The sequence below is a fragment of the Plecotus auritus genome (genome assembly GCF_963455305.1).
Source record: "Plecotus auritus genome assembly, chromosome: 3".
Taxonomy (NCBI): domain Eukaryota; kingdom Metazoa; phylum Chordata; class Mammalia; order Chiroptera; family Vespertilionidae; genus Plecotus; species Plecotus auritus.
In genome coordinates, this window is record NC_137772.1 from 111,775,754 (window position 1) to 111,801,211 (window position 25,458).

Below are 25,458 nucleotides of genomic sequence, written 5' to 3' on the forward strand. Positions count from 1 at the left end.
TAATGAAGCCAGCATTATCCTAATTCCAAAACCAGATAAAGACACTACAAAGAAAGAGAATTACAGGCCAATATCCCTGATGAATATAGATGTTAAAATTCTCAAGAAAACATTAGCATATCAGATCCAGCAATATATTAAAAATATCATACGCCATGATCAAGTGGGATTTATTCCAGGGATGCAAGGCTGGTACAATATTTGCAAATCAATAAATGTGATATATCACATAAACAAATTGAAAGATAAAAACCACATCATCATATCAATAGATGCAGAAAAAGCAAAATACAGCATCCTTTTTTGATAAAAACTCTCAGCAAAGTGGGAATAGAGGGATCATATCTCAACATAATAAAGCCCATATATGACAAACCTACAGCAAACATAACACTCAATGGCCAAAACTAAAAGGTTTTCTCTTAAAAACAGGAACAAGACAAGGATGTCTGCTTTCACCACCCTTATTTAACATAGTACTGGAAATCCTAGCTACAGCCAGCAGATGAGAAGAAGAGGTAAAAGGCATCCAAATTGGAAAGGAGGAAGCAAAACTGTCATTATTCACAGATGACATGATATTGTATATAGAAAAGCCTAAAGACTCCACCAGGGAACTACTAGACTTAATAAATGAATTCAGCAAGGTAGCAGGATACAAAATCAACATGTAGAAATCAATGGCATTTTTATACACCAATAATGAACTCTCAGAAAAAGAAAATTAAAAAGCAATTCTATTTACCATCGCAACAACAACAAAAAAGATACCTAGGAATAAACTTAACCAATGAAGTAAAAGACCTGTACTTGGAAAACTATAGGACATTGAAAAAAGAAATAGAGGAAGATAGAAACAAATAGAAGTGTATACAGTGTTTATGGATTGGAAGAATTAACATCATTAAAATGTCTATACTATCCAACGCAATCTATAGATTCAACACAATCCCTATTAAAATCCCAAAGGAGAAAATAAACAATTGGGACTACATTAAAATAAAAAGCTTCTGTATAGCAAAAGAAATAACCCTCAAATTAAAAAGGGAACCACTGTATGGGAGAACATATTTGCCAATTATAGATTTGAAAAGGGGTTAATATCCAAAATATATAAAGTACTCATACAACTCAACAAAAAGAAGACAATCTAATTAAAAAGTGGGCACAAGACCTGAATAGACATTTCTCCATAATCATCAGAGAAACGCAAATTAAAACCACAATGAGATTTCACCTCATACCTGTCAGAAAGGCTATAATTAAAAAATCAACAAACAAGTGCTGGTGAGAATGTGGAGAAAAGGGTCCACACTAGTTCACTGCTGGTGGGAATGCAGATTGGTACAGCCACTATGGAAAATAGTATGGAATTTCCTCAAAAAATTAAAAATGGAATTTCCATTTGACCCAGCCTTCCCATTTCTGGGAATATATCCTAAAAACACCAAAACTCCAATCAGAAAGAATATATTCACTCCTCTGTTCATAGCAGCATTATTTAGAGTAGCTAAGATTTGGAAACAGCCCAAGAGTCCATCCGTAGATGAATGGATAAAAAAAGCTGTGGGATATTTACACTATGGAATACTAGGCAGCTATAAAAAGGAGAAATCTCTTACCCTTTGGGACAGCATGGATGGACCTGGAAAATATTATGCTGAGTGAAATAAACCAATCTGAGAAAGACAAATATTACATGATGTCACTTATTTGTGGAATCTAATGAACAAAATGAATTGACCAATAAAATAAGACCCGAAGCAGGGAAGCATGAAACAGATTGACAAACCTCAATGTGGGGTTGGGGGAATGAGAAGAGATAAACCAAAGAACTTATATACTTATATGTATAGCCCATGGACATGGACAATAGGGTAGTGAGGAGTAAAGACCTCGGGAGTGGATAGGGGCTGGGAGGAGGGGGAAAGGGGGAAAAAATGGAAGATTTTCTATAATATCAACAATTAAAAACAAATTTTAAAGCAAAACGTATCTTCTTTATTTTGTATCGATGATTATTCTTATAGGTAGAGTATAGAAATGGCACAGTGAGAATCAGATCCTGAACCCTTATGTACTGCTATTGGGAATGTAAACGGACACAGCCATTATGGAAAACAGTATGGAGGTTCCTCAAAACATTAAAAATAGAATTTCCATACAAACCAGCAATCCCACTTCTAGATATTTATCCGAAGAAATCCAAATCACTAATTCCAAAAGATATATGCATCTCCATGTTCACTGCAGCATTATTTACAAATAGCCAAGATATATAAGTACACAGGTATACATCAGTGGATGACAGGATAAAGAAAATGTGATGTATATACATATATGACATTTTACATATATATATATATATATACTAATAATAGAGGAATATGAAAATTGTCTGAGACACAGTCACAGTAACAGTAACAACCAAACAGCAGGCTGCATGGGGCGACCAGGCCGGCAGGGGGAGGGGGGGCAGTTGGGGGTGATCAGGCAGGCAGGCAGGTGTGCAGTTAGGAGCCAGCGGTCCCAGATTGTGAGAGGGATGTCCAACTGCCAGTTTAGGCCAGATCCCGGAGATCGGTCATCCCCCGAGGGGCATCCCTCGAGGGGTCCCAGATTGGAGAAGGTGCAGGCTGGGCTGAGGGGACCCCCACCCCCCTCCCCTACTCCCACTCCCCCCACCCCGCACGAATTTCATGCACTACTGGGCCTCTAGTATATATATGTGAAAGTATTCAGCCATAAAAAATGGGAAATCTTACCATTTCTAACAGCATAGATGGACCTTGTGGGATTATGCTAAGTGAAATAAGTCAGACAGAGAAAGACAAATGCCATATGATGTCACATATGTTGAATATTAAACAGCAACCAAAAAATGGGGAACTTACAGATGCAGAAAACAGATTTGTGGTTGCCAAGTTGTGTGGGTGGGGTGGGAGGGGCGGTGAAATGGTTGAGGGTACAAGCTTCCAGTTATAAAAATAACTCACGGGGATGCGATGTATAGGATGGCCACTACAGTACATAATAATACTGCATTGTAAATTTTTAAATAATACACTATGTGATTCACAATAAATGTGACTTTCCTGAATAATGAATCGATCCAGTATGCTTATTTCTGTGTCGCTTGGCAAGGTAGATCTTTAAGGATTGGTGTATATAAAGGAGCAATTGTTTGCATGTGTAGACTATGAGCACAGGATGTGTGTGCCCTTACCGCAGTGGCCGGGTGTCTGGCGAGGAAGGCAGTGCAGTGCCCCGAAGACGCACCTGCAGAGCCGGCAGCCGCAGATGGTCCAGGATCCGTGCACCAGGGGGCCGCACTCGCTAAAGAGGCCGAGACCTCGCGTTAGTACAGCCAGCGTATGCATCCCACCCCGCGCCTCTCACCACGCGAACGCCCCCACTCCGGTCCGCTCATCTCTGCACCCACCTGTGCCTCAGGTCGTGCTCGCAGTATCGGCCGGTGAAATGGGCGGAGCACACGCAGAAGCTGCCCAGCACACAGGTGCCGCCGTTCATACAGCAACGCTGGGGCGGGAATGCACCTATGAGGGTCGCCTGGGCGTCAGCTAGGAGCTTAGTGAGCTGTCCGCCAGAAGAGGGCATGAGGAGATCGCCACGGGGAGGCAATAAAATTAGCTCCCTGATTAGTGTGTTTGCTCAGGTAAACCCTGCTTGTTAACCGAAGGATTAAAAACAAACTACCTTGGGTGAAGTCGGGTCAGGAACAAGTTGGATGACAGGACGTGAAACCCTGCCCCCAGCAGTAGGGTTTTTAGGGTTTTCTTTCTCCCTTCTTCCCTCCCTCCTTCCTTTCTTTCCTTCTTTCACATGTTAAATTCAGGATGTGACTTTCCTGACAATGATTGAAGACAGGCCTCCCGGGTGAGGACCACCCACGGGTGCAATTATGCCACCCTACCCGCCACAACCTCACCCCCCCCCCCCACTACCTCCGCCAGAGGGGCCCGCTGAGGACATGGGATCTGGCGCCTGAGAGTCTGCAATAAACCAAGCAAAGTCTGCTATTATCTTGGGTTTGGGATATTTGTTTTAAATACATTTCAGTCATCTTTCTGGACCTGAGAAAAAAATCCACTTAAGAGCAAATGCAAATAAATGGACACATGTGCCGTAGGCCTGGGGTCGGGGAGAGGGAAGCTAGGTGGAGGGAGTCAATTGGGGGGGGGGGAGGGGGAGGGGGGAGAGAGGAGGAAGACATCAATAATATTTGAAACAATAAAGATAAATTTTTCAAGAGCAAATGCAACGTTTTACAATGAAATAGTAAAACTTTTTTTCCGGAGTAAAAGAACACCTCACTAGGAAAAAATTTATTTTATAGTGTATCTTCATTTGAAAATGATAAAATGTTCTCTATTGGGTTTCTTGTCTTATCTTTAATATATCTCAGGGTTTTTCAGACCCTAAATTTGGAGTCCAGTGACTGAGCTGATTGCAAAGGCTTTAAAAAACGGCTTGGGGACTTACGCTCTTGGAAAGCCCTGGAATGGGGAAGCAAGTCCTGAGACCTCCAGCTCTCCATGCTCCCATTCATCTCCCTAAAATTATTCAAAGTCCAGTTGAGTGTTTTCTGCTGGAGCTTCTGAACTGTAGCGTTGTTGACTTCTTCTCTATTACCTTTATGTTTCTCTCTTTGATAGCCTTGTAAAAACATTGAAAATATGAGGCTGATAATGATTGAGAAACAAATACACAATAAAAACTAAAAGACTGTAAATAAAATGCTTCTTACTGTTTCCCAAATGGATGATCTGTAACACTAAACTGATCATAAGCAGAAGCCTAGAATATTTAAAGAAAAGTATTGAAGTTTAAAATATAAAAAAGCATACACAGAAACTTACATGTTAAAATGTAATACAATCACATTATAAAGGTATATATAATATTTAATGAATAATAAATATCATGCAATCATTTTGTAACTTGTAGATTTTGATTAATGTTGTAATCGCTAGAAAGATTTTGAGACCAAAAAAGCATACAGTATCTTAACGAGAAGGAACAATCATGCATGTGTTGCAATTTATTATGGAGGCTTTTAACAGCCGCTCTTGACTCTAAGATCTAGATGATCTGTCCTTACCTAGTAGGGTGGCTCCATGTCATTTTCTTACTGACAAGTCTGGTATGAGAGTATCCTTCTCTCATCAATATATTGAAGATCATTTGAAGGTGTCTTTACTCAAGGTCCTAGAGTAACTGCATCAGGATACAAGATGGATAAGTACAATAGACTCAGGTATTTCCTACCCTCTGCCTAGGCCACAGGAAACAACAATGAGATCTCTGAGTTCAGATGTGGAAGCTGTTAGGCAATTGCCTGTTGTGAAGCTGGGCCATGCAGAGCCTCAAGGACTATCCCCTCAATGAGACTCGGCTGGGAGAAGGGGGGTGGAGACATGGCTGAATCTCTCCGGGACAGTTTACAGTGCTGACAGCAGCAAGAGTAAACTAATCCCAATGTAAAACATTGATGACCAAGGCAACAATTATTTCCCTCACTGGGAAAAAATGTTAAGACCCCAACGTGAACAAATATGTTTTCATAGGAAAACGGAGATTTTATATTGCTAACTCTTTATACTGGGAGATGGAAGGGGGTCCAGCTAGAAAAGAGAGCTGCTATGTGGGACATAACCAGCAGGCTTGGATCCCAAAAGTCATAAGTGGGGAGCATGAATATAAAGGGAGACACTTCAATACCTGCTTTCTGAGGATGTGTCAATATTTCCACAGACTGAGCCTTTTCTCTGTGCCCAGCATAGTGGTAAATAAGTCATATGCATTATTCATTTCATATAGCACTGCTCTGGGGAAGCACTATTATTAATCCCCCAGGTAAAAGATGAATAAACTAAGGCTTAGAGTTTAAGACCCTTGTGGCAGTTAGATCTTTGAAAAACATGAAATACACAGATAGTATGAGAAGAAGGTTTTACGGTGCTCAGCATCCAAATACCTGGGAACACAGGAGTAACTGCCACCCACCATCATCTGAATCCAAGAAGGGAGTTATTTAGGAACCTCTTTTGAGACTTTCTGAGTCTCAGTTTTTCTAATTGCTAAAATAGTGACCCTCAGAGCCCTTTTATCAGCACTAAAGAGGACACCTTGCAACTTCGGTGCAAATTGTTCTATGATTTTAATATAAAAACTGATTTCTAAAAATAGCATGCTTTCTTTAAGGATGATATTGTCTTTGTTACTGATTTAAATTTTTAAACCTTTAAATGTGAGTTTTATTAAAGAGGTTGTTAAATAAACCAATAGTGAGTCAGTGAGCCTGGCTGCAGTGAGGCTTCCCAACCACTGGTTCTGTGAGCTGCCAGGACCAGGTTGGGACCAGCAGATCCTAGTGGTCAGGACATGCTGAGGATGACACCTGGCACCTTCATGAAACATCTGTAATTGAAATCATGACAAACACACATTAAATTGGTTACTTCTTGTTAATTCCATAATTTAGTTATACATAAAAGTAAGTACATTTTATTACCTTAAATCAGTAGAAACTTCTATACAACCTAACTGGCTTATGTACTAAAATGAAACTGGGTAAAAGCTAAAGGATTACATATACTTGAATAAGAAGTATAAAAACTGTTGCATTTACAGGATGACACTAAATCCAACCCTAATATTAAATATTAATATTTAGTATTAATATATTAAATTATCTAATATTCACATTTTTAAAGTAGTAGCTAAAATCTAACTTTCCCCGACAGTTATTTTTAATTAAATTTATATTGTGGACTTTCAAATTTACACAAAAACAATGATCCCATAAACCTGCTTAGGTTCAACAAATAAATACCAACTTTTGCCAATCCTAGCAGATTTATTTCCCACATGCTTTTGCTTTAAGTTTTTAAAGCATATCTCCGACATCATGATATTTCTTATGTCAAATAAGGTTTTGAAAATATGCACTTTATAAATGTAAACTATAGAAATAAGAAAGAAAATGTCTTGCCGGAAAGACAGGATTGAGAGGCTAGAAATAGCCATGGAATGTCCCACCTCTGGCTGTTTGCTTAAGATCTAAAGTCAGCTCTAAGTAGAGAAAGGGCTGATGGCCTAGAGGTGATAAAGTTGCTAAACCTCTTTTTTCAGCATCCTGTCACTTGCTCTCATTTACTTAAAGGTCTTATAAAAAGAACTTTGCATTTCACTGCAGAAGAACCCAGGTTTGCTTGGTTAATGAGTCTCAGCTGGAAGGAGTTGCTTAGGAGCAGCTGGAGACCAAGTGGTAGGGCTGCAGACTCCCAGATCTAGGAAAGGTCCTTTCTTGTTATCAGTTATAAACAGATAAGATTTGGAGCCAACTCACTCATCAGACTTTCAGGGGAACTTCTGACTCCTTTTGAGCTGCCATAAGGTGTGTGGGAATGGGGACACCCTGTCTCAGGATTGGAGACCACCCCACCTCTGTTTCCTTAATACATCAAACAGTCACTGATGAAATGGTTCTGCAACAAATTAGGTGTGAAGGAACTTTCTGAGAATGACTTTAGAGTAGTGTTGGTCAATGTGTGTTACTAGCTGGGTTTTCCTTTAAGCCACACCTCAGACCTTTTTCACTCAGAAACCCCAGGCAAGGCTGAGAACAGCATCAAGATTTGTTTTATTTTTTTTCACCAGTCCAGGTGACTCCGGTGTGCAGCCAAAACTGATTCTATGTCTATGTTCTGCTTGGCTATGTGCTCCCAAGGATGGGATACTCCTTTCAAGCCTTTGCATTCCACCCTTAAGCATAGTGTCTGATGCACCACAGGTATCAGGGCACCACACAATGAAGTGTTAGTTGTGTAAATAAAAGAATAAGTGGATTATTATACTTAGACTCACTTTTTAGTGAGAAAAGTGAAATCTAAGAAGAAACTGGCTTGTGGCTATATAGTGTGGAAAAAGACAAACTTCTCTCTCCCCCAAGGTTTTTCTAGCTGGTCTAATAATAAGATAGACATGAAAGAGACTAGCAAGAGAAAAATAACCAAATGTAATACATACATATGTATGGGAACCTTGAATACATGGGAGAGTCAGAGACCCCATATACAGGAAAGCTTCAGAGATAGAAAGGGTTATTGAGGTATATAAAACAGACTGAGCTTGGGATGAAGTAATGCACCTTGGAGGTTTCAAAGGGTCATTGCAAGATAAAAGAAGAGCAGATGTTTAGTAAATAGAAATTTGTCCTGCTTTATAGATAGGTCAAAAGAGGTTATCTCTCATAATTGCTTATTATGGGCAAGGCTCCTAACTCAAGTTATTCTAGGTACTTAAGGGAGGGGGGCAAAAGTTTCTCATAAGCCTGTAGCTGAAGTTGCCTTTAGGTCAAAATAATCTGGATACCACAGAGACACATCTTGGGGTGACTCATTCTGAATCCCCAAAATTCCCTCTTTGGAAATTCTCCTGGAAAATTCACATTTCAGAAGTTAGATTGGTAGACTATGCTTTTTCTAATTTTTTTTTTTATTTTTCACTTATAGTTGATACACAATATTATATTAGTTTTAGGCATACAGCATAGTGGTTAGACAATCATTTACTTCACAAAGTGTTCCCCTGATGTTTTTAGTACTCATCTGGCATGATACATAGTTATAATTTTGACTATATTCCCTATGTGGTGTTAGGTCTGATCAAATAATTGAATCAATACCTCCTCCCCTGGGAACTGGCCTTTAGACCACTTCACCATGGACACTCCCTTTTGCTTAGGCCACATTCCACTTGCTAAGACCACATTCCATTTCCTAAGACTATATTTCTTTCCTCTAGACTTTCCCAGATCTGTACCAGTCCAGAGAATTCTCTGCCCAGAAAAAGCCTGCCTAGAGTCCTATAAAACCTCATGACTCTCCATCCCTGAATGTGCAGATGCCATTTTGGAGCTCAGTCCATCTTGTATCCAGATGATCTAATCCTATCCAATAAAAGGGCAATATGCAAATTAACTGTCACTCCGTCACAAAGATGGCAGTGCCCAGTCCCCTCAGCCCTGCCACTGGAGTGTCCAATCCTGTCAGCCTGGCCAGGGGGCAGCTGGAGTTTCAAGTTCTTTTGGTTTCTACAGCCCCTGGCCCAGAAGCGGAAACCAAGAGCGCAGGGAGCACCAGGAATTCTGGGAATCATAGTTCTGGTGGCAGCCCCTGGACTGGAAGCAGAAGCCCAGAGCATGGGGAGCACCGGGAATGCTGGGAATCGAAGTTCTGGTGGCAGACGCATTGTGCGATCTCCTAGACACTTGAGCAAAGTGAGCCTGGAGCAAGTTACTGTTACGGGTGGGGGATGGAGGGAAAGCAAAGGTGAGAGACATAAGTAAAGTCAGAGTGTCGAGGAAAAATTAAAAGGAAGATATCCTGCAACTTCTAGGAAATCTCCACCAATGGAGCAAAGAAAAAAAAAGTCCTCTATTATTCTGTGAGCACCAAGCCAGACTGGGATGGGGTCTCAGACAATTCACTCATATGATTGCAAAGACAGACAGAAACTTCAGTCTTTCATGTACCCAGGCAGATACAATGCACAACATGCACGTTTTCATGGAAGAGGACTTAACAGCACCATTTGCTATACACCCTTTGGTAAGTCACCTTTTTAGTGGCCATCTGTGTTAGTTAATTGCCATAATCAAGAGTAAAAATTAAAACTTTTCTATCTTTATGACAAGGAGGTCCTTACAGCTTGGAGAAAGGCAACTATCTATAATAATAAAAGTGTAATATGCTAATTAGACTGGATAGCCAAATGACCTTCCAGACATCATTCCAGATGTCCTTCCAGACAAAGCTGTGGTGGCAGGGCCGAGGCAGAGGCAGTTAGGGGCAATCAGGCATGCAGGTGAGCAGTTGGGGCAATCAGGCAGGCAGAGTGGTTAGGGGCAATCAGGAAGGCTGGCAGGCAAGTGTCCGGATTGTGAGAGGGTGCAAGAAGGGCTGAAGGACCAACCCCCCCCCCCCCCGGTGCATGAATTTTGTGCACTGGGCCTCTAGTCCTATATAATAAAGAGGTAATATGCAAATTGACCCTCACACCCACACAAGATGGCTGCCTATGACCAGGCCAGCAGAGGGGGTTAGTGAGGGACAACCAAATGACTGAACAGCAGGCTGTGTGGGGTAACCAGACCGGCAGGGGGGAGGGGCAGTTGGGGGCAACCAGGCCAGCAGGGGGACAGTTAGGGGCAACTGGGCCAGCTGGAGGGGTGCAGTTGGGGGCAACCAAGCTGACAGGGGGCAGGCAGTGGGGGCAATTAGGCTGGCAGAGGGGTCAGTGAGGGGTGAATAGGCCAGTGGGGGGCAGTTAGGGGTGACCAGGCTGGCAGAGGGGGGCAGTTGGGGGTGACCAGGTCGGCAGGGGGGCCGTAAGGGGTGACCAGGCCAGCGGGGGTGAGGCAGTTAGGAGCAACCAGGCTGGCAGGGAGGGGGCAGTTGGGGGTGACCAGGCAGGCAAGCAGGTGAGTGATTAGAAGCCAGTGGTCCAGGATTGTGAGAGGGATGTCCAACTGCTGGTTTAGGCCCAATCCCAGGGATTGGGCCTAAACTGGCAGTTGGATATCCCCCAAGGGGTCCTGGATTGGAGAGGGTGCAGGCTGGGCTTGGGGGAACCCACAGTGCATGAATTTAGTGCACTAGGACTCTAGTAAATTTGTAATCCCTTACCACCTTTGGCCTCTTGTGTTTTCCCTTCGGTGACCCTAACATGCCGTACTTTATATCTCCATGACTATTTTGTAGCTATGAGTTTGTACTTCTTAATCTATCCCTATTTTTTTACCTCTCCCCCCAATCCCCATCCCATCTGTCAATCATCAGAATGTTCTCTGTATTTATGCTAGTTTCTATTATATTTGTTTGTTTGTTTTGTTTTTTTTAGATTCCACATACAAGTGAAATCATATGGAATTTGTCTTTCTTTGTCTGACTTATTTCATTAAGTACCATACCCTCTAGATCAGCCGTGGGCAAACTACGGCCCGCGGGCCGGATCCGGCCCGTTCGGCTGTTCTATCCGGCCCGCAGAGCCGAAAGAGTGGAGGGTTCTCTTGCTCTCCCCTCCACTCCTTTACTTTGAATTTATATTAGTTCACACAAACACTCCATCCATGCTTTTGTTCCAGCCCTCCGGTCCAGTTTAAGAACCCATTGTGGCCCTCGAGTCAAAAAGTTTGCCCACCCCTGCTCTAGATTCATCCATGTTGTTGAAATGGCAAGATTTCATTCTTTTTTATGGCTTAGTCATATTCCATATGCACCACTTTATATATATATATATATATATATATATATATATATATATATATATATTATATATTATATTATATTATATTATATTATATTATATTATATTATATTATATTATATTATATTATATTATATTATATTATATACTAGAGGCCCAGTGCATGAAATTCGTGCACGGGGGTGTGTGTCCCTCAGCCCAGCCTCCACCATCTCAATCTGGAACCCCTCGAGGGATGTCCAACTTCCCGTTTAGGCCCGATCCCAGTAGGATCGGGCCTAAACGGGCAGTCAGACATCCCTCTCACAATCCAGGACTGCTGCTCCCAACTACTCACCTGCCTGCCTTCCTGATTTCCCCTAACCGCTTCTGCCTGCCAGCCTGGTCACCCTCTAACCACTCCCCTGCCAGCCTGATTGATGCCTAACTGCTCCCCTGCCAGCCCGATTGCCCCTAACTGCCCTCCCCTGCAGGCCTGGTCATCCCTAACTGCCCTCCCCTGCAGGCCTGCATCCCCCCCAACTGCCCTTCCCTGCAGGCCCGGTCACCCCCAACTTCCCTCCTCTGCCGACCTGGTCACCCCTAACTGCCCTCCCCTGCAGGCTTGATCACCCCCAACTGCCCTCCCTTGCAGGCCTGGTCCCTCCCAACTGCCCTCCCCTGCTGGCCTTCTTGTGGTGGCCATCTTGTGTCCACATGGGGGCAGCCATCTTTGACCACATAGGGGCAGCCATCTTGTGTGTTGGAGTGACAGTCAACTTGCATATTACTCCTTTATTAGATAGGATAGAGGCCTGGTGCACAGATGGGGGCCAGCTGGTTTGCCCTGAAGGATGTCCCGGATCAGGGTGGGGGTTCCCTTGGGGTATGGGGCAGCCTGGGTAAGGGGCCTGTGATGGTTTGCAGGCCAGCCACGCCCCCTGGTGACCCAAGTGGAGGCCCTGGTATCTGGGATTTATTTATCTTCTATAATTGAAACTTTGTAGCCTTGAGCGGAGGCCAGGGCCAGCCAGGAAGCTTAGCTTCCTCCATTGCTGGGGGCAACCCAAGCCTCCTGCTTGCTTCAGCTCTGTGGCTGCCACCATTTTGTTGGGATTTATTTATCTTCTATAATTGAAACTTTGTAGCCTTGAGTGGAGGCCAGGGCCAGCCAGGAAGCTTGGCTTCCTCCATTGCCAGGGAAACCCAAGCCTCCTGCTCGCTCTGTGGCTGCAGCCATCTTGGTTGGGTTAATTTGCATACTCGCTCCTGATTGGCTTGTGGTGGCTTGTGGGCGTAGCAGAGATACAGTCAATTTGCATGTTTCTCTTTTATTAGTGTAGATTACATATATATGTGTATATATATATACATATATATACATATATACATATATACATATACATATACATATATATATATATATATATATATATATATATATATATACATATAATTGATTTCAGAGAGGATGGGAGAGGGAGAGAAAGATAGAAACATCAATGATGAGAGAGAATCATTGATCAGCTGCCTCCTGCACACACCCCTACTGGTGATCAAACCTGCAACCTGGGCATGTGCCCTTGCCTGGAATAGGACCCAGGACCCTTCAGTCCACAGGCCAATGCTCAATCCACTAAGCCAAATCAGCTAGGGCTGTACCACTTCTTTATCTAGTCATCTACTGATGGACACTTAGGTTGTTTCCATGTCTTTGCTACTGTAAATAATGCTGAAATGAACATAGGGATGCATATATGAATTTTTTATTTAGTGTTTGGGGTTTCTTTGAATAAATACCCAGAAGTAGAATTGCTGGGTCCTTCTTTGTCTCTTATCATAGCCTTTGTTTTAAGTGTATTTTGTCTGGGAAAAGTATTACTACCCCAGCCTTCTTTTTTCATGTTTTCATTTACATGAAATATCTTTATCCATTCCTTTACTTTCAGTCCGTGTGCCTTTTGATCTGAAGTGAGTTTCTTGTAGACAGCATGTGTAAGGGTCTTGTTTTCTTATTCAGTCAGCTGCCCTGTGTCTTTTGATTAGAGAATTTAATTCATTTGAATTTAAAATAATTACTGATTGGCAGAAAAAATGGCAGCCGAATAGGTACCCATTTGGTGTTGTGCACCTCGTCCCAAACCCAGACTGGAAATACAACTAAATTGGAGAGCATCCACCCAGAATTAACAAGGAAGGGCAGAAAACACCTAGAGACTGGTAGGAATGGGGGACGTGGACTTGAGAGGGGCAGTGGCCAGCAGGCTGCATTGCAACAAAACTGTATCCCTTGGCAACAGGCTCAACATCCAACTGTGAAAAAGAAAAGCCATAGGGCTGCTGGCAGCTGGGGAGTCCGGACCCAAGACCACAGCTGCGAAAGGCTGCCCCTTGAAAGGCAGCCCCACATGAGGGGAAAATAGCACAGTGCTGGGGGAGAGAAAGCCATGGTTTCATTGTTGTTTTTCTTTTGTTTTGTCTTTATTTTTATTCTCTAAACTCAGAACACAGGACTTTTCAATTGCAATCACTCACCCAAGGTTTTGGCACTGGAAGAGAGACATGGACTTGAAGTGCCTGAGGAGAGGCTGAAGAGGGAAACAGGGCAGGGAGACGTGCCCATGGGGCATTAAAACTCAGCTGAAGTGAATGACACTTCACTTTTTTATCTTCCATTTTTTATTTATTTTTAATTTTTAAATTGTTTTTATTTATTTTTTTGCACCTTCTTCTTCCTCTCTTCTCTTTTTTCTTCTGTTTTACTTCTCCTTTCCCTGTTTTAGTTTTTCTCTTTCCTTTCTTTTGTCCCTCTTTCAAAAATTGATCTTCTTTATTTGCTTTATTGATCTGTTATTATTCTAGTCTCTGTTGCTTTATTCATGTTTCTAATTTCCATTTCCCCTTGTCTTATCATTTCTTCACTACTCAATTATTTTTATTTTTTTCTCTCCTCTCTTGCTTTTTTCTACTCCTAATTTTTTAACTTGTTTCACTACCGAAACTTAGGCCTATCTGCTCTCTCCTCTATTCTCCTTTTCCAAAAAAAATTTTTTTTCTTTCATTATTTTTAATTTTTTCTTCTTGTATTCTCATTTCTTTTTCCCCTCCTCTATTCTAAGCCATGGTCCTTCCCCTATTCATCCAATTCCTTAACCTTATTTGCTTTATTTAAGCTCTGCATCTACAGATTCTGCTGCCCCACCTTTTTTCTGGATATTATTTGTTTGTGCTTTTTGGTTTTTTTGTTTGTTTTGTTGTTTTCTTCCCATTTTCTTTCTTTCTTTCTTTCTTTCTTTCTTTCTTTCTTTCTTCCTTTCTTTCTTTCTTTCCCCTCCCTATCATTCTTGCTCTCTTTTCTATTTCCTAAATATCTTTTTTTGGAGGGTCACTTTTATTGGGGTTATAGGTGTCTTGTGTAATTTGTGTTCTGTTCCTTTTGAGTCATATCTTGTCATGTTGTGTTTTGCGCTGTTCTGTCAGCACCTCCACAACACCTTGCATGATGTGGTAGTGAGAGAGCCACATAATCAGACACGCTGAGAGGAGATGCCTCCCACAAATGGGACAACATTCAAACCCCACAACATCAGGAGAACCCAAATATCTCAAGTATGGATCCTCCCTAAAACACCCATCCTAGGAGACATGAGAGATTGCACCAGTAGGTACCAAAAAACAACTACTATATATGACCAATTCAAAAAATATGGGTGGCATTGCAGTTTGAATAATACATAGAAAAAAATAAAAAGAAAGAGCAAAAATGGGGAGACAAAGAAACAACCCCCAAATTAAAGAAAAGGGGGAATCACACACAAAAATGAACTAAGTGAAATGGAGCCAAGTAATTTGTTAGAGAAAGAATTCAGAGTAATGGTTATAATGATGCTCAAACGTATGGATAAGAAATTTACCAATGTGCTCACTTCAGCAGAACATATACTAAAATTGAAACAATACAGAGAAGACTAGGATGGCCTCTGCACAAGGATGACACCCAAATTAGTGAAGCATTCCATATTTTTACTGTCTAAACAGATTAAATAGTTGAAAAAAAGAAATTTACCAACATGAACAAGAATCAAGAGAAAACAAAGAATGACATACCTGCAATAAAGAACTGAATTGAAGGTTTAAACAGTAAACTAGAAAAGTCTGAGGACCAAACCAGCGAGTTAGAAGACAACATAGAAACACCCAAGCAAAGGGTTTAATCTCCAAAATTTACAGGGAACTCATACAACTTAACAAAAGGAAGATAAAGAATACAATCAAAAAATGAGTAAAGGATCTAAATAGTCACTTTTGAAAGAGGACATACAGAAGGCTGAGAGACATATGAAAACATGCTCAAAGTCACTAATCATCTGAGAGATACAAATCAAAAAAACAATGAGGTACCATCTCACACCTGTCAGAATGGCTATCATCAACAAATCAACAAATGACAAGTGCTGGCAAGGATGTGAAGAAAAAGGAACCCTCGTGCACTGCTGGTGGGAATGCAGGCTGGTGCAGCCACTGTGGAAAACAGCATGGAGTTTCCTCAAAAAATTAAAAATGGAACTCCCATTTGACCCAGTAATATCACTTCTAGGGCTATATCCCAAGAAACCAGAAACAACAATCAGAAAGGATATATGCACCCCTATGTTCATAGCAGCACAATTTACAATAGCTAAGATTTGGAAACAACCTAAGTGCCCATCAGCAAATGAGTGTATTAAAAAACTGTGGTACATTTTCACAATGGAATACTATGCTGCTATAAAAGAGAAGGAACTTTTACCATTTGCACTGCATGGATGGAACTGGAGAGCATTATGCTAAGTGAAATAAGCCAATCGGAGAAAGAGAAATATCACATGATCTCACTCATATGTGGGATATAATGATCAACATAAACTGATAAAAAAAAAAACAGATCTAGAGACAAATGGCAGGGGAGAGGGGATTAGAGATCAACCAAAGAACGTGTATGCATGCATATTAGCATGACCAATGGACACAGACACTGGGGCAGTGAGGGTTTGCCCTCAGGGGTGGGAGTGGCGGGGGGGGGGTCAATCTGGGGGAAAGGAGATACATGTAATACTTTAAATAAGAAAAATAAAAGAAAACACCCAAACAAAGAAACAACTGGGAAAAAATGAAAAAATAGGAGGAGAGTCTAAGGGAGCTTTGAGACACCAGGAAACTAAACAATATTTGCATAATAGGAGTGCCATAAGGACAAGAAGCTGAGCAAAGAATAGAAAATCAGTTTGAAGAAATAATGACAGAAAACTGGCCTGACTTGGGAAGAAAAAGTCACACAAGTGAATCCCAAACAAGATGAAATGAAAAAGACTGACACCAAGAAACATCATAATCAAATTGGCAAAACTCAACAACAAAGCAAGAATTTTAAAGACTGCCAGAGAGGGACAGAAAGTTACCTACAAGGGATTTCTCATGAGACTATCAACCTATTTCTCAACAAAAACACATCAGATCAGAAGAGAGTGGAATGAAGTATACAAAATGATGCAAAGCAAGGGACTGAGTCCAAGAATACTATACCCAGCAAGGCTATCATTCAAAATTGATGGTAAAATCAGTAGCTACACAGACAAAAAGCTAAGGGAGTTTATTACCACCAAGCCAGCAATGCAAGAAATGCTAATGAGGCTGTTGTAAAAAGAAGAAATAGAAAAGGAATAAGCAACACAGGCATAAAGAATAAAAATAGCAACAAACAAGTACCTATCCTAGCTAATAAAGAGGGAATATGCTAATTGACTGCCCCTCCATCAAAGATGACGGTGACCACAGCCACAAGGTTCCGCCAGTCCCCTCAACCCTGCAGCTGCCCAGGGCCAACCTGAGACACAGGCAAGCCTCAGATGGCGGCTGCCCAGCCGCCCAGGGCCACCCAAGGCTCAGGTAACAAGGGCCGGCCGAGGCTTGTACTGCCGGCCGTGGCAGCAGCAGAGGTGTGATGCAGCGTCACCTTCCCCTGATCACTGGGTTGCATCCTGCCCCTGAGGGCTCCCAGACTGTGAGAGGGGGCAGGCCGGACTGAGGGACCCCCCCTCCAGTGCATGAATTTTCATGCACTGGGCCTCTAGTCAGTAATAACAGTAAATGTAAATGGACTAAATGCTCCAATCAAAAGACATGGAGTAGCTGAATGGATAAGAAAACATGACCCATATATATGCTGTCTATAAGAGACCCACCTTAGAACAAAGGACTCACACAGACTGAAAGTGAATGAATGGAAAAAAAATTTTCAGGCAAATGGAAACAAAAAAAAATAAAGCTGGGGTAGCAATACTTATATCTGACAAAATAGACCTCAAAGTGAAGGCCATAACAAGAGGTAAAGAGGCCACTTCATAATAATTAAGTGATTGATACAACAAGAGGCTATAATTCTGGTAAACATATATGCACCAAATACAGGAGCATTTAAATATATTAAAAAAAAAAACACTTCTGGAGGATAACAAGGGCAACATCACAGCAATAAAATCATAGTGGGGGTCTTTAATATCCCACTGACATCACTGGATAAATCTTATAGACAAAAAAAAAAATCAACAAGGAAACAGCAATTCAAAATGAAACTGGAACTAATTGACATCTTCAGAATATTCCACCCCCAAAACTACAGAATATACATTCTTCTCATGGGACGTTTTCAAAGACAGACCACATCTTAGGACAGAAGCTAAGTCTCTACAAATTCAAGAATATTAAAATAATATAATGTATATTCCCAGACCAAAATGGCATGAAATTCAAAATAAGCTATAATAAAACAATCAAATACATGGAGGCTAAATAGCATGCTATTAAACAAAGAATGGGTTGTGAAAGACATCAAAGAAGAAATTAAAAACATCCTAGACAAATGAAAATGAACATCCAACAATCCCAAACCTATAGGACACAGTGAAAGCAGTCCTGAGAGGGAAATTCATAGCACTACAGGCCTACCTCAAAAAACTAGAAAAAGTGGTAACAAGTTATCTAACACTACAACTTAAATAATTTGAAAGAAAACAACAAGAAAAAGGCCAAAACAAGTAGAAGGAAGGAAATAATAAAGATCAGAATGGAAACAAATGACATAGAAACAAACAAAAAACAATACAAAAGGTGAATAGAACCAAGAGCTGGTTCATCAAAAGGATAAATAAGATTGATGTATATCTAGCCAAGCTCACCAGGAAACAAAAAGAGAGGATCCAAATAAACAAAATCAGAAATGAAAGAAGAGAAGTAACAACTGACCACACAGAAACACAAAGGATTGTAATAAAATACCATGAACAACTTTATTCCAACAAACAGGACAACCTGGATGAAATGGAAATATTTCTAGAAAAATACAACCTTCAAAAACTCAAACAGGAAGAATAAAAAAACCAGAATAGGTCAATAACTACCAATAAAATTGAAGCAATAATTGAAAAAAAATCCCAGCAAACAAAAGCCCTGGTTCAGACAGATTCACAGCAGAGTTTTACCAAATATTCAAAGAAGAACTAACTCCTCTACTTCTCAAACTATTCCAAAAAATTCCAGAGGAAGGAACACTTCCAAACTCTTTTTATGAGGCCTGCATCACACTAATTCCCAAACCAGATAAAGACATGACAAAGAAAGAGGCCAATATCCTTGACAAAGATAGACCCTAAAATCCTCAACAAAATTTTAGCAAACCAGATCCAGCAATATATTAAAAAGATCATACATCATGACCAAGTGGGACTTATTCTGAGTATGCAAGGCTGGTACAATATACACAAATCAATAAATGTGATACAGCACATAAATAGATTGCAAGACAAAAATCACATACTGATATCAATTGATACAGAAAAAGCATTTGACAAAATCCAACACCCTTTTAAAAAATCCTTTATTGTTTAAAGTATTACATAAGTCTCTCTCCCCCCCATTTACCTCTCCCCGGTATCACCCACCTCCCAGCACATGCCCTCTCCACCTCCCCCTCCAGTCTGTGTCCATTGGTTATGCTCATATGCAGTCATACAGGTTGTTTGGTTGATCTCTTACCCCTTCACCCCCCACCTTCCCTCATAGGTTGGACACTCTGTTCGATGCTTCTATGACACTGGTTCTATTTTTGTTCATCCATTTATGTTGTTTATTATATTCCACAAATGAGTGAGATCATATGATATTTATCTTTCTCTGACTGGCTTATTTTGCTTAGCATAATGCTCTCCAGTTCCATCCATGCTGTCGCAATGGTAAAAATTCCTTCTTTTTTATAGCAGCATATTATTCCATTGTGTAGATGTACCACAGTTTTTTAATCCACTCATCTGCTGATGGGCAGTTAAGCTGTATCCAAATCTTAGCTATGGTAAATTGTGCTGCTATGAACATAGGGATGTATATATCCTTTCTGATTGGTGTTTCTGATTTCTTGGAATATATTCCTAGAAGTGGGTTTACTGGGTCAAATAGAAGTTCCATTTTTAATTTTTGAGGAAACTTCATACTGTTTTCCACAATGGCTGCACTAGCCTGCATTCCCACCACCAGTGCAGGAGGGTTCCTTTTTCTCCGTATCCTCGCCAGCACTTGTCGTTTGTTGATTTGTTGATGACAGCTATTCTGACAGGTGTGAGATGATACCTCACTGTTGTTTTGATTTGTATCTCTCAGATGATTAGTGACTTTGAGCATGTTTTCATATGTCACTCGGCCTTCTGTATGTCCTCTTTCAAAAGTGTCTATTTAGGTCCTTTGCTCATTTTTTGATTGTATTCTTTATCTTCCTTTTGTTAAGTTGTATGAGTTCTCTGTAAATTTTGAGATTAAACCCTTATCAGATGTAACATTGGCACATATGTACTCTGATGCAGTGCGCTCTCTTGTTGTTTTGTTGATGGTTTATTTTGCTGTGAAGAAGCTTTTTATTTTGATGTAGTCCCATTTGTTTATTTTCTCCTTAGTTTTCATTGCCCTAGGAGCTGTACAAGTAAAAATATTGCTACGACAAATGTCTGATGTTTTGCTGCCCATGGCTTCTTCTAAGATTTTTATTGTTTTCCATCTTACGTTTAAGTCCTTTATCCATTTTGAGTTTATTTTTGTGTATGGTGTAAATTGGTGGTCTAGTTTCATATTTTTGCATGTATCTGTCCAATTTTTCCAACACCATTTATTGAAGAGACTGTCTTGACTCCATTGTATGCTCTTTCTTCCTTTGTCAAATATTAATTGACCATAATGACTTGGATCAATTTCTGGGTTCTCTGTTCTGTTCCATTGGTCTATCTGTCTGTTCTTGTGCCAGTACCAGGAAGTTTTGAGAACATTGGCTTTGTAGTATAGCTTGATATCTAGTATTGTGATCCCTCCAACATTGTTCTTCTTTCTCAAGATTGCTGCAGCTATTCGGGGTCTTTTTTTGTTCCAGATGAATTTTTGGAGAGTTTGTTCTAGGTCTTTGAAATATGCTGTTAGTATTGTAATGGGGGTTGCATTGAATCCATAGATTGTTTTGGGTAGTATGGACATTTTAATGATGTTGATTCTACCAATCCATGAACATGGTATATTCTTCCATTTGTTTATGTCTTCCTCTATTTCTTTTATAAAGTCCTGCAGTTTTCTGAGTAGAGGTCTTTTACTTCCTTAGTTAAATTTATTCCTAGGTATCTTAATTTTTTTGTTGTTGCAATGGTATATAGATTGTTTTTTTAGTTTCTTTTTCTGTGAGTTCATTATTGGTATATAAAAAAAAACCATAGTTTTCTGGGTGTTAATTTTGATCCTGCTATATTGCCTAATTCATTTATTAAGTCTAGTAGTTTTTTGATGGAATTTTTAGGGTTTTCTATGTACAATAGCATGCTATCTGCTAATAATGACAGTTTTACTTCTTCTTTTCCAATTTGGATGACTTTTACTTCTTTTTTCTGTCTGACTCTATGGCTAGCACTTCCAGTACTATGTTGAACAGGAGTGGTGGGAGTGGGTATCTCTGTCTTGTTCCTGTTCTTAGGGGAAATGATTTTAGTTTTTGCCCATTGAGTATGATGTTAGCTGTAGGTTTGTCATATATGGCTTTTATTATGTTGAGATATGTTTCCTCTATTCTCACTTTGCTGAGAGTTTTTATTTAAAAAGGGGTGTTGGATTTTGTCGAATGCTTTTTCTGTATCAGTTGATATCAGTATGTGATTTTTGTCTTGCAATCTGTGTATGTGATGTATCACGTTTATTGATTTGTGAATATTGTACTAGCCTTGCATCCCTGGAATAAATCCCACTTGATCATGTTGTATGATCTTTTTAATATATTGCTTGACGTGATTTGCTAATATTTTGTTGAGGATTTTAGTGTCTATATTCATCAGGAATATTGGCCTGTAATTCTTTCTTTGTAGTGTCTTTACCTGGTTTTGGTATTAGGATAATGCTGGCCTCATAAAAAGAGTTGGGAAGTGTTCCATCCTTTTGGATTTTCTGAAATAGTTTGAGGAGCATAGGTGTTGGTTCTTCTTTGAATGTTTGGTAAAACTCCCCTGTGAAGCCATCTGGCCCCGGGCTTTTGTTTGGTGGGAGCTTTTTTACTACTGCTTCAATTTCCTTCATAGTTACTGGCCTATTCAGATTTTTTTATTCTTCCTGATTGAGTTTTGGATGGTCATATTTTTCTAGGAATATGTCCACTTCTTCTAGGTTGACCAGTTTGTTGGAATAGAGTTGCTCATAGTATTATTTTATGATTCTTTGTATTTCTGTGGTGTCTATTGTTATTTTGCTTCTTTCATTTCTGATTTTGTTTATTTGGGTCCTCTTTCTTTGCTTCTTGGTGAGCTTGGCTAGAGGTTCATCAATCTTGTTTATCCTTTCGAAGAACCAGCTCTTGGTTTCACTGACTTTTATAATTTTTTTTGTCTCTATGTCATTTATTTCTGCTCTGATTTTCATTATTTCATTCATTCCACTCACTCTGGACTTTTCTTGTTGCTCTCTTTATAATTCTTCAAGTTGTAGAGTTAGATTGTTTATTACTAGATTTTCTTTTTGTTTTTTGAGGTAGGCCTGTAATGCTGTGAACTTCCCTTTCAGGACTGCTTTCACTGTTTTCCATAGATTTTGGGTTGTTTTGTTTTCATTGTTATTTGTTTCCAGGGTGTTTTTTTTTATTTCTTCTTTGATCACTTTGGTAACTCAATCATTGTTTAATAGCATGCTATTTAGCCTCCAAGTGTTTGAATTTTTGTGATTGCTTTTAATTGTAGTTTATTTTTAATATTTTGCCATTGTGATCTGAGAATATGCTTGATATCATTTCAATCTTCTTGAATTTGGAGAGACTTTGCCTGTGTCCTAATATGTGGTCTATCTTTGAAAATGTCCCATGTGCTATTGAGAAGAATGTATATTCTTTTATTTATTTATTTTTATTTTTTGTAATTCAATTCTTTATTAAGGAAATTCGATTCTTTTGTTACAACTTTTTAGATTTGTATTTGCAAACATTTAACATAGGGTTGGGGAGGGAAAACCAAAAACAACCCACACCACCCTTTACTTCCCCCAGCTTCTGCGGCAGAAGCAGGACCTAGAGTAGGGCTCCAGATGGGGGATTTCACTTGAACCTTGCCTGGCTTGCGCTCCGGGGCCCGAAATGAAAATAACCTGGGAACCGGGCTCTGGGTAGTGTTGGGGGAGCTCTGGGTCGCCGCCTCCTAGACTGTGTTGGGGAACAGCTGGGTCGCCTTCTCTTGAACAGCATTGGGGGACCGCTGGGTCGCCTTCTCCAGGACAGTGTCGGGAGACCGCTGGATCTTGGCCACCCGGACTTTGTCGGGGGAGGCCTGGATCGCAGCTATCCGGACTGCAGCGGCTCAGCCTGCTGGGCAGCGTTCTTCCACGAGCCTTGTGCCCGGAGTTGGCGGTGATAGGGAGCCAAGTTCATGACCATCTTGGACACATCCTTTTGGTAAGAAGGCCGACCAAATATCAAGATTTCGGCCTCGCCTTCAGGGTCCCACTGATTAACGCGAAGCAGGGTCTGCGACACACACTCGACATGGGGAATGTGCTCTCCGCCGGGGCCGAAGATCGCATCCACCAGCCACCCCGCGAGGAGAACTGTCTTCGGGCTCTTTAGGTACTCCTTGTGGAACCAGTAGGGTTGCTTCGCGTTGTCACCCAGCACCTGGTATGGCGCCCCTCCCCGCTGCTCCAGTTGCACGAGAGTGGGAAAGCGCTTGGTGGTGGCCATGCTGCGGTGGCGGGACACGCAGAGAGGGCTGGTGTAGATGCAAGTATTCGGCCAAGAATGTATATTCTTTAGCTTTGTGGTGGAATATTCTGAAATTGTCAATTAAGTCCATCTGATCTAGTGAGTCATTTAGGATTGCTGTTTCTTTGCTGATTTTTTTATCTAGAGAATTTATCCAATGATGTTAAAGGGGTATTAAAGTCTCCTACTATGATTGTATTGCGGTCAATTTCTCCCCTGATACCTTCCATTTCTTTTATGTATTTGGGTGCTCCTGTATTGGGTGCATATATGTTTACCAAAGTTATATCCTCTTGTATCGATACCTTTAGAACTATGAAGTGGCCTTCCTTGTCTCTTATTATGGCCTTCACTTTGAGGTTTATTTTGTCAGATATAAGTATTGTTACTCCAGCTTTTTTTTTTTTTTTCATTTCCACTTGCCTGGAAGATATTTTTTCATCCCTTCACTTTTAGTCTGTGTGAGTCCCTTGTTCTGAGGTGGGTCACTTGTAAACAGCAGATATATGGGTCATTTTTTCTTATCCATTCAGCCACTCAATGTGTTTTGATTGAAGCATTTAGTCCATTTACGTTTAATGTTATTATTGACTAGAGGCCCAGTGTACGAAAATTCGTGAACTTGGGGTGGTGGGTGGTCCCTCAGCTCAGCCTGCATCCTCTCAGAACCTGAGACCCCCTCCGGTAGGGTCCCTAGGCCTGGCCTGAGATCAGGGCCTAGCAGGGTTTTCCTTCCCCAGGCTCTAGGCAGCTGCCCCACCCCCACCACTGCCATTTCTTGCCATCCGTGCAGCGCTGCCTCCCCCACCCTTGCCACTGGTTGCCTCCCTCTGCAGACTACAGGTGTGGGGTGCAATGGCTTGGCTGGCTTGGGCCTCCCTCTGTGGGGCAATCTCTGGCCAGCCGCACAGCATCACCGGCTGGTGGCCTGGGCCTCCCTCTTTCTTTTTTTGTTTCTTTAAGTAAGAATAATGTTTACTGAGCAACACAAAACTAAGTACTATGAAGGGTTTACCAGGATGGAAATGCACTGCACTCTGCCCCTGCCACCCCCAACACCCAGAGACTACAGTACTTAGAAGTTACACGCAATGGCCATAACTGCTGAATATGTGTTTGTAACAAACAAACCATAGCATATTTATACTGTATCACATCAAGTGATTATAGAAATCCATTTATATATTGCTTGTATAAAAAATCTTTTTGTAAAAAATCTTAAAAAAAAACATGTGCATTTGAAAGCCTTGCTAGGATAGCCAGTCTGTAAACATTCAGTGAGTATGTGCTTTGGAAGAGTGCCCATGCCTCGTGCCCACAGCAACTCCAGCAGGGCCAGCGAGGGTGCGCCCTGCTGCCACTCTGGGCAGGACTGAGCTGGACCACGGTGGGTGGGTACAGCAGGGCCTGGAACTGTGCCCTTCTCCAGCCTTGCATCAGGATCAGGGTCAGGGTCAGGGCTGGGGGCAGGCAGATTGCAGTTTCACTCTGAGTCCCATCCTCAACTTAATTTTGGTTGCAACTCATGACTTTTCCTGGCTGCTTGGAGGTCCTTAGGGTGGGTGCCCTGGAAGAGAGGCTGGAGAAGTGCCCACAGCTTCCTGGTTGGACATCTCTCCAACCCAGAGCCTCTGTCCTGCCTCCTGCAAGCCTGGCCCCAGGCAGAACAGCTCCCCCTCAGGACTACTTTGGTCTCAGCACTTGGTCCTGGGTTTCATCAGCCTGGGTTTCTTCCCCTGGTGTGGCTGATTTGAGTTTCACAAAAAAGTCTAGCTGATGCTGGCTGTGCTGAGCCTCATTAAAGAGTTTTTCATGCAGCAAGGAAGAGTTCTCTGGGACCCTCCTCCTCCTCCCTCTCCTCAGCTCCTCCTCTTCCTCTTCCTCCTCCCAGCCCATGG

At 41.2% G+C, this 25,458-nt stretch overlaps 2 protein-coding genes across 2 annotated transcripts in view; both read right to left on the reverse strand.

Annotated features, from left to right (window-relative positions):
* LOC308244121 (cryptic protein-like) overlaps positions 1–6,030 on the reverse strand; it is a gene marked incomplete at both ends in the record, with an annotated part of 138,734 nt that extends 132,704 nt beyond the window's left edge. The window contains 5 exons of the mRNA XM_080660143.1: positions 3,227–3,336; positions 3,443–3,557; positions 4,504–4,677; positions 4,769–4,818; positions 5,999–6,030. Of these exons, the coding sequence (XP_080516269.1) occupies positions 3,227–3,336; positions 3,443–3,557; positions 4,504–4,677; positions 4,769–4,818; positions 5,999–6,030 (481 nt within the window). The remainder of the gene's footprint in view (positions 1–3,226; positions 3,337–3,442; positions 3,558–4,503; positions 4,678–4,768; positions 4,819–5,998) is intronic.
* Positions 6,031–23,000: 16,970 nt separating this feature from the next.
* LOC308244122 (KH domain-containing protein 3-like) lies at positions 23,001–23,539 on the reverse strand (the record flags this gene model as incomplete). Its single annotated transcript, XM_080660144.1, is given in 2 exon segments — positions 23,001–23,158; positions 23,161–23,539. Coding segments are annotated over 2 exon segments (537 nt in total).
* Positions 23,540–25,458: the final 1,919 nt, after the last annotated feature.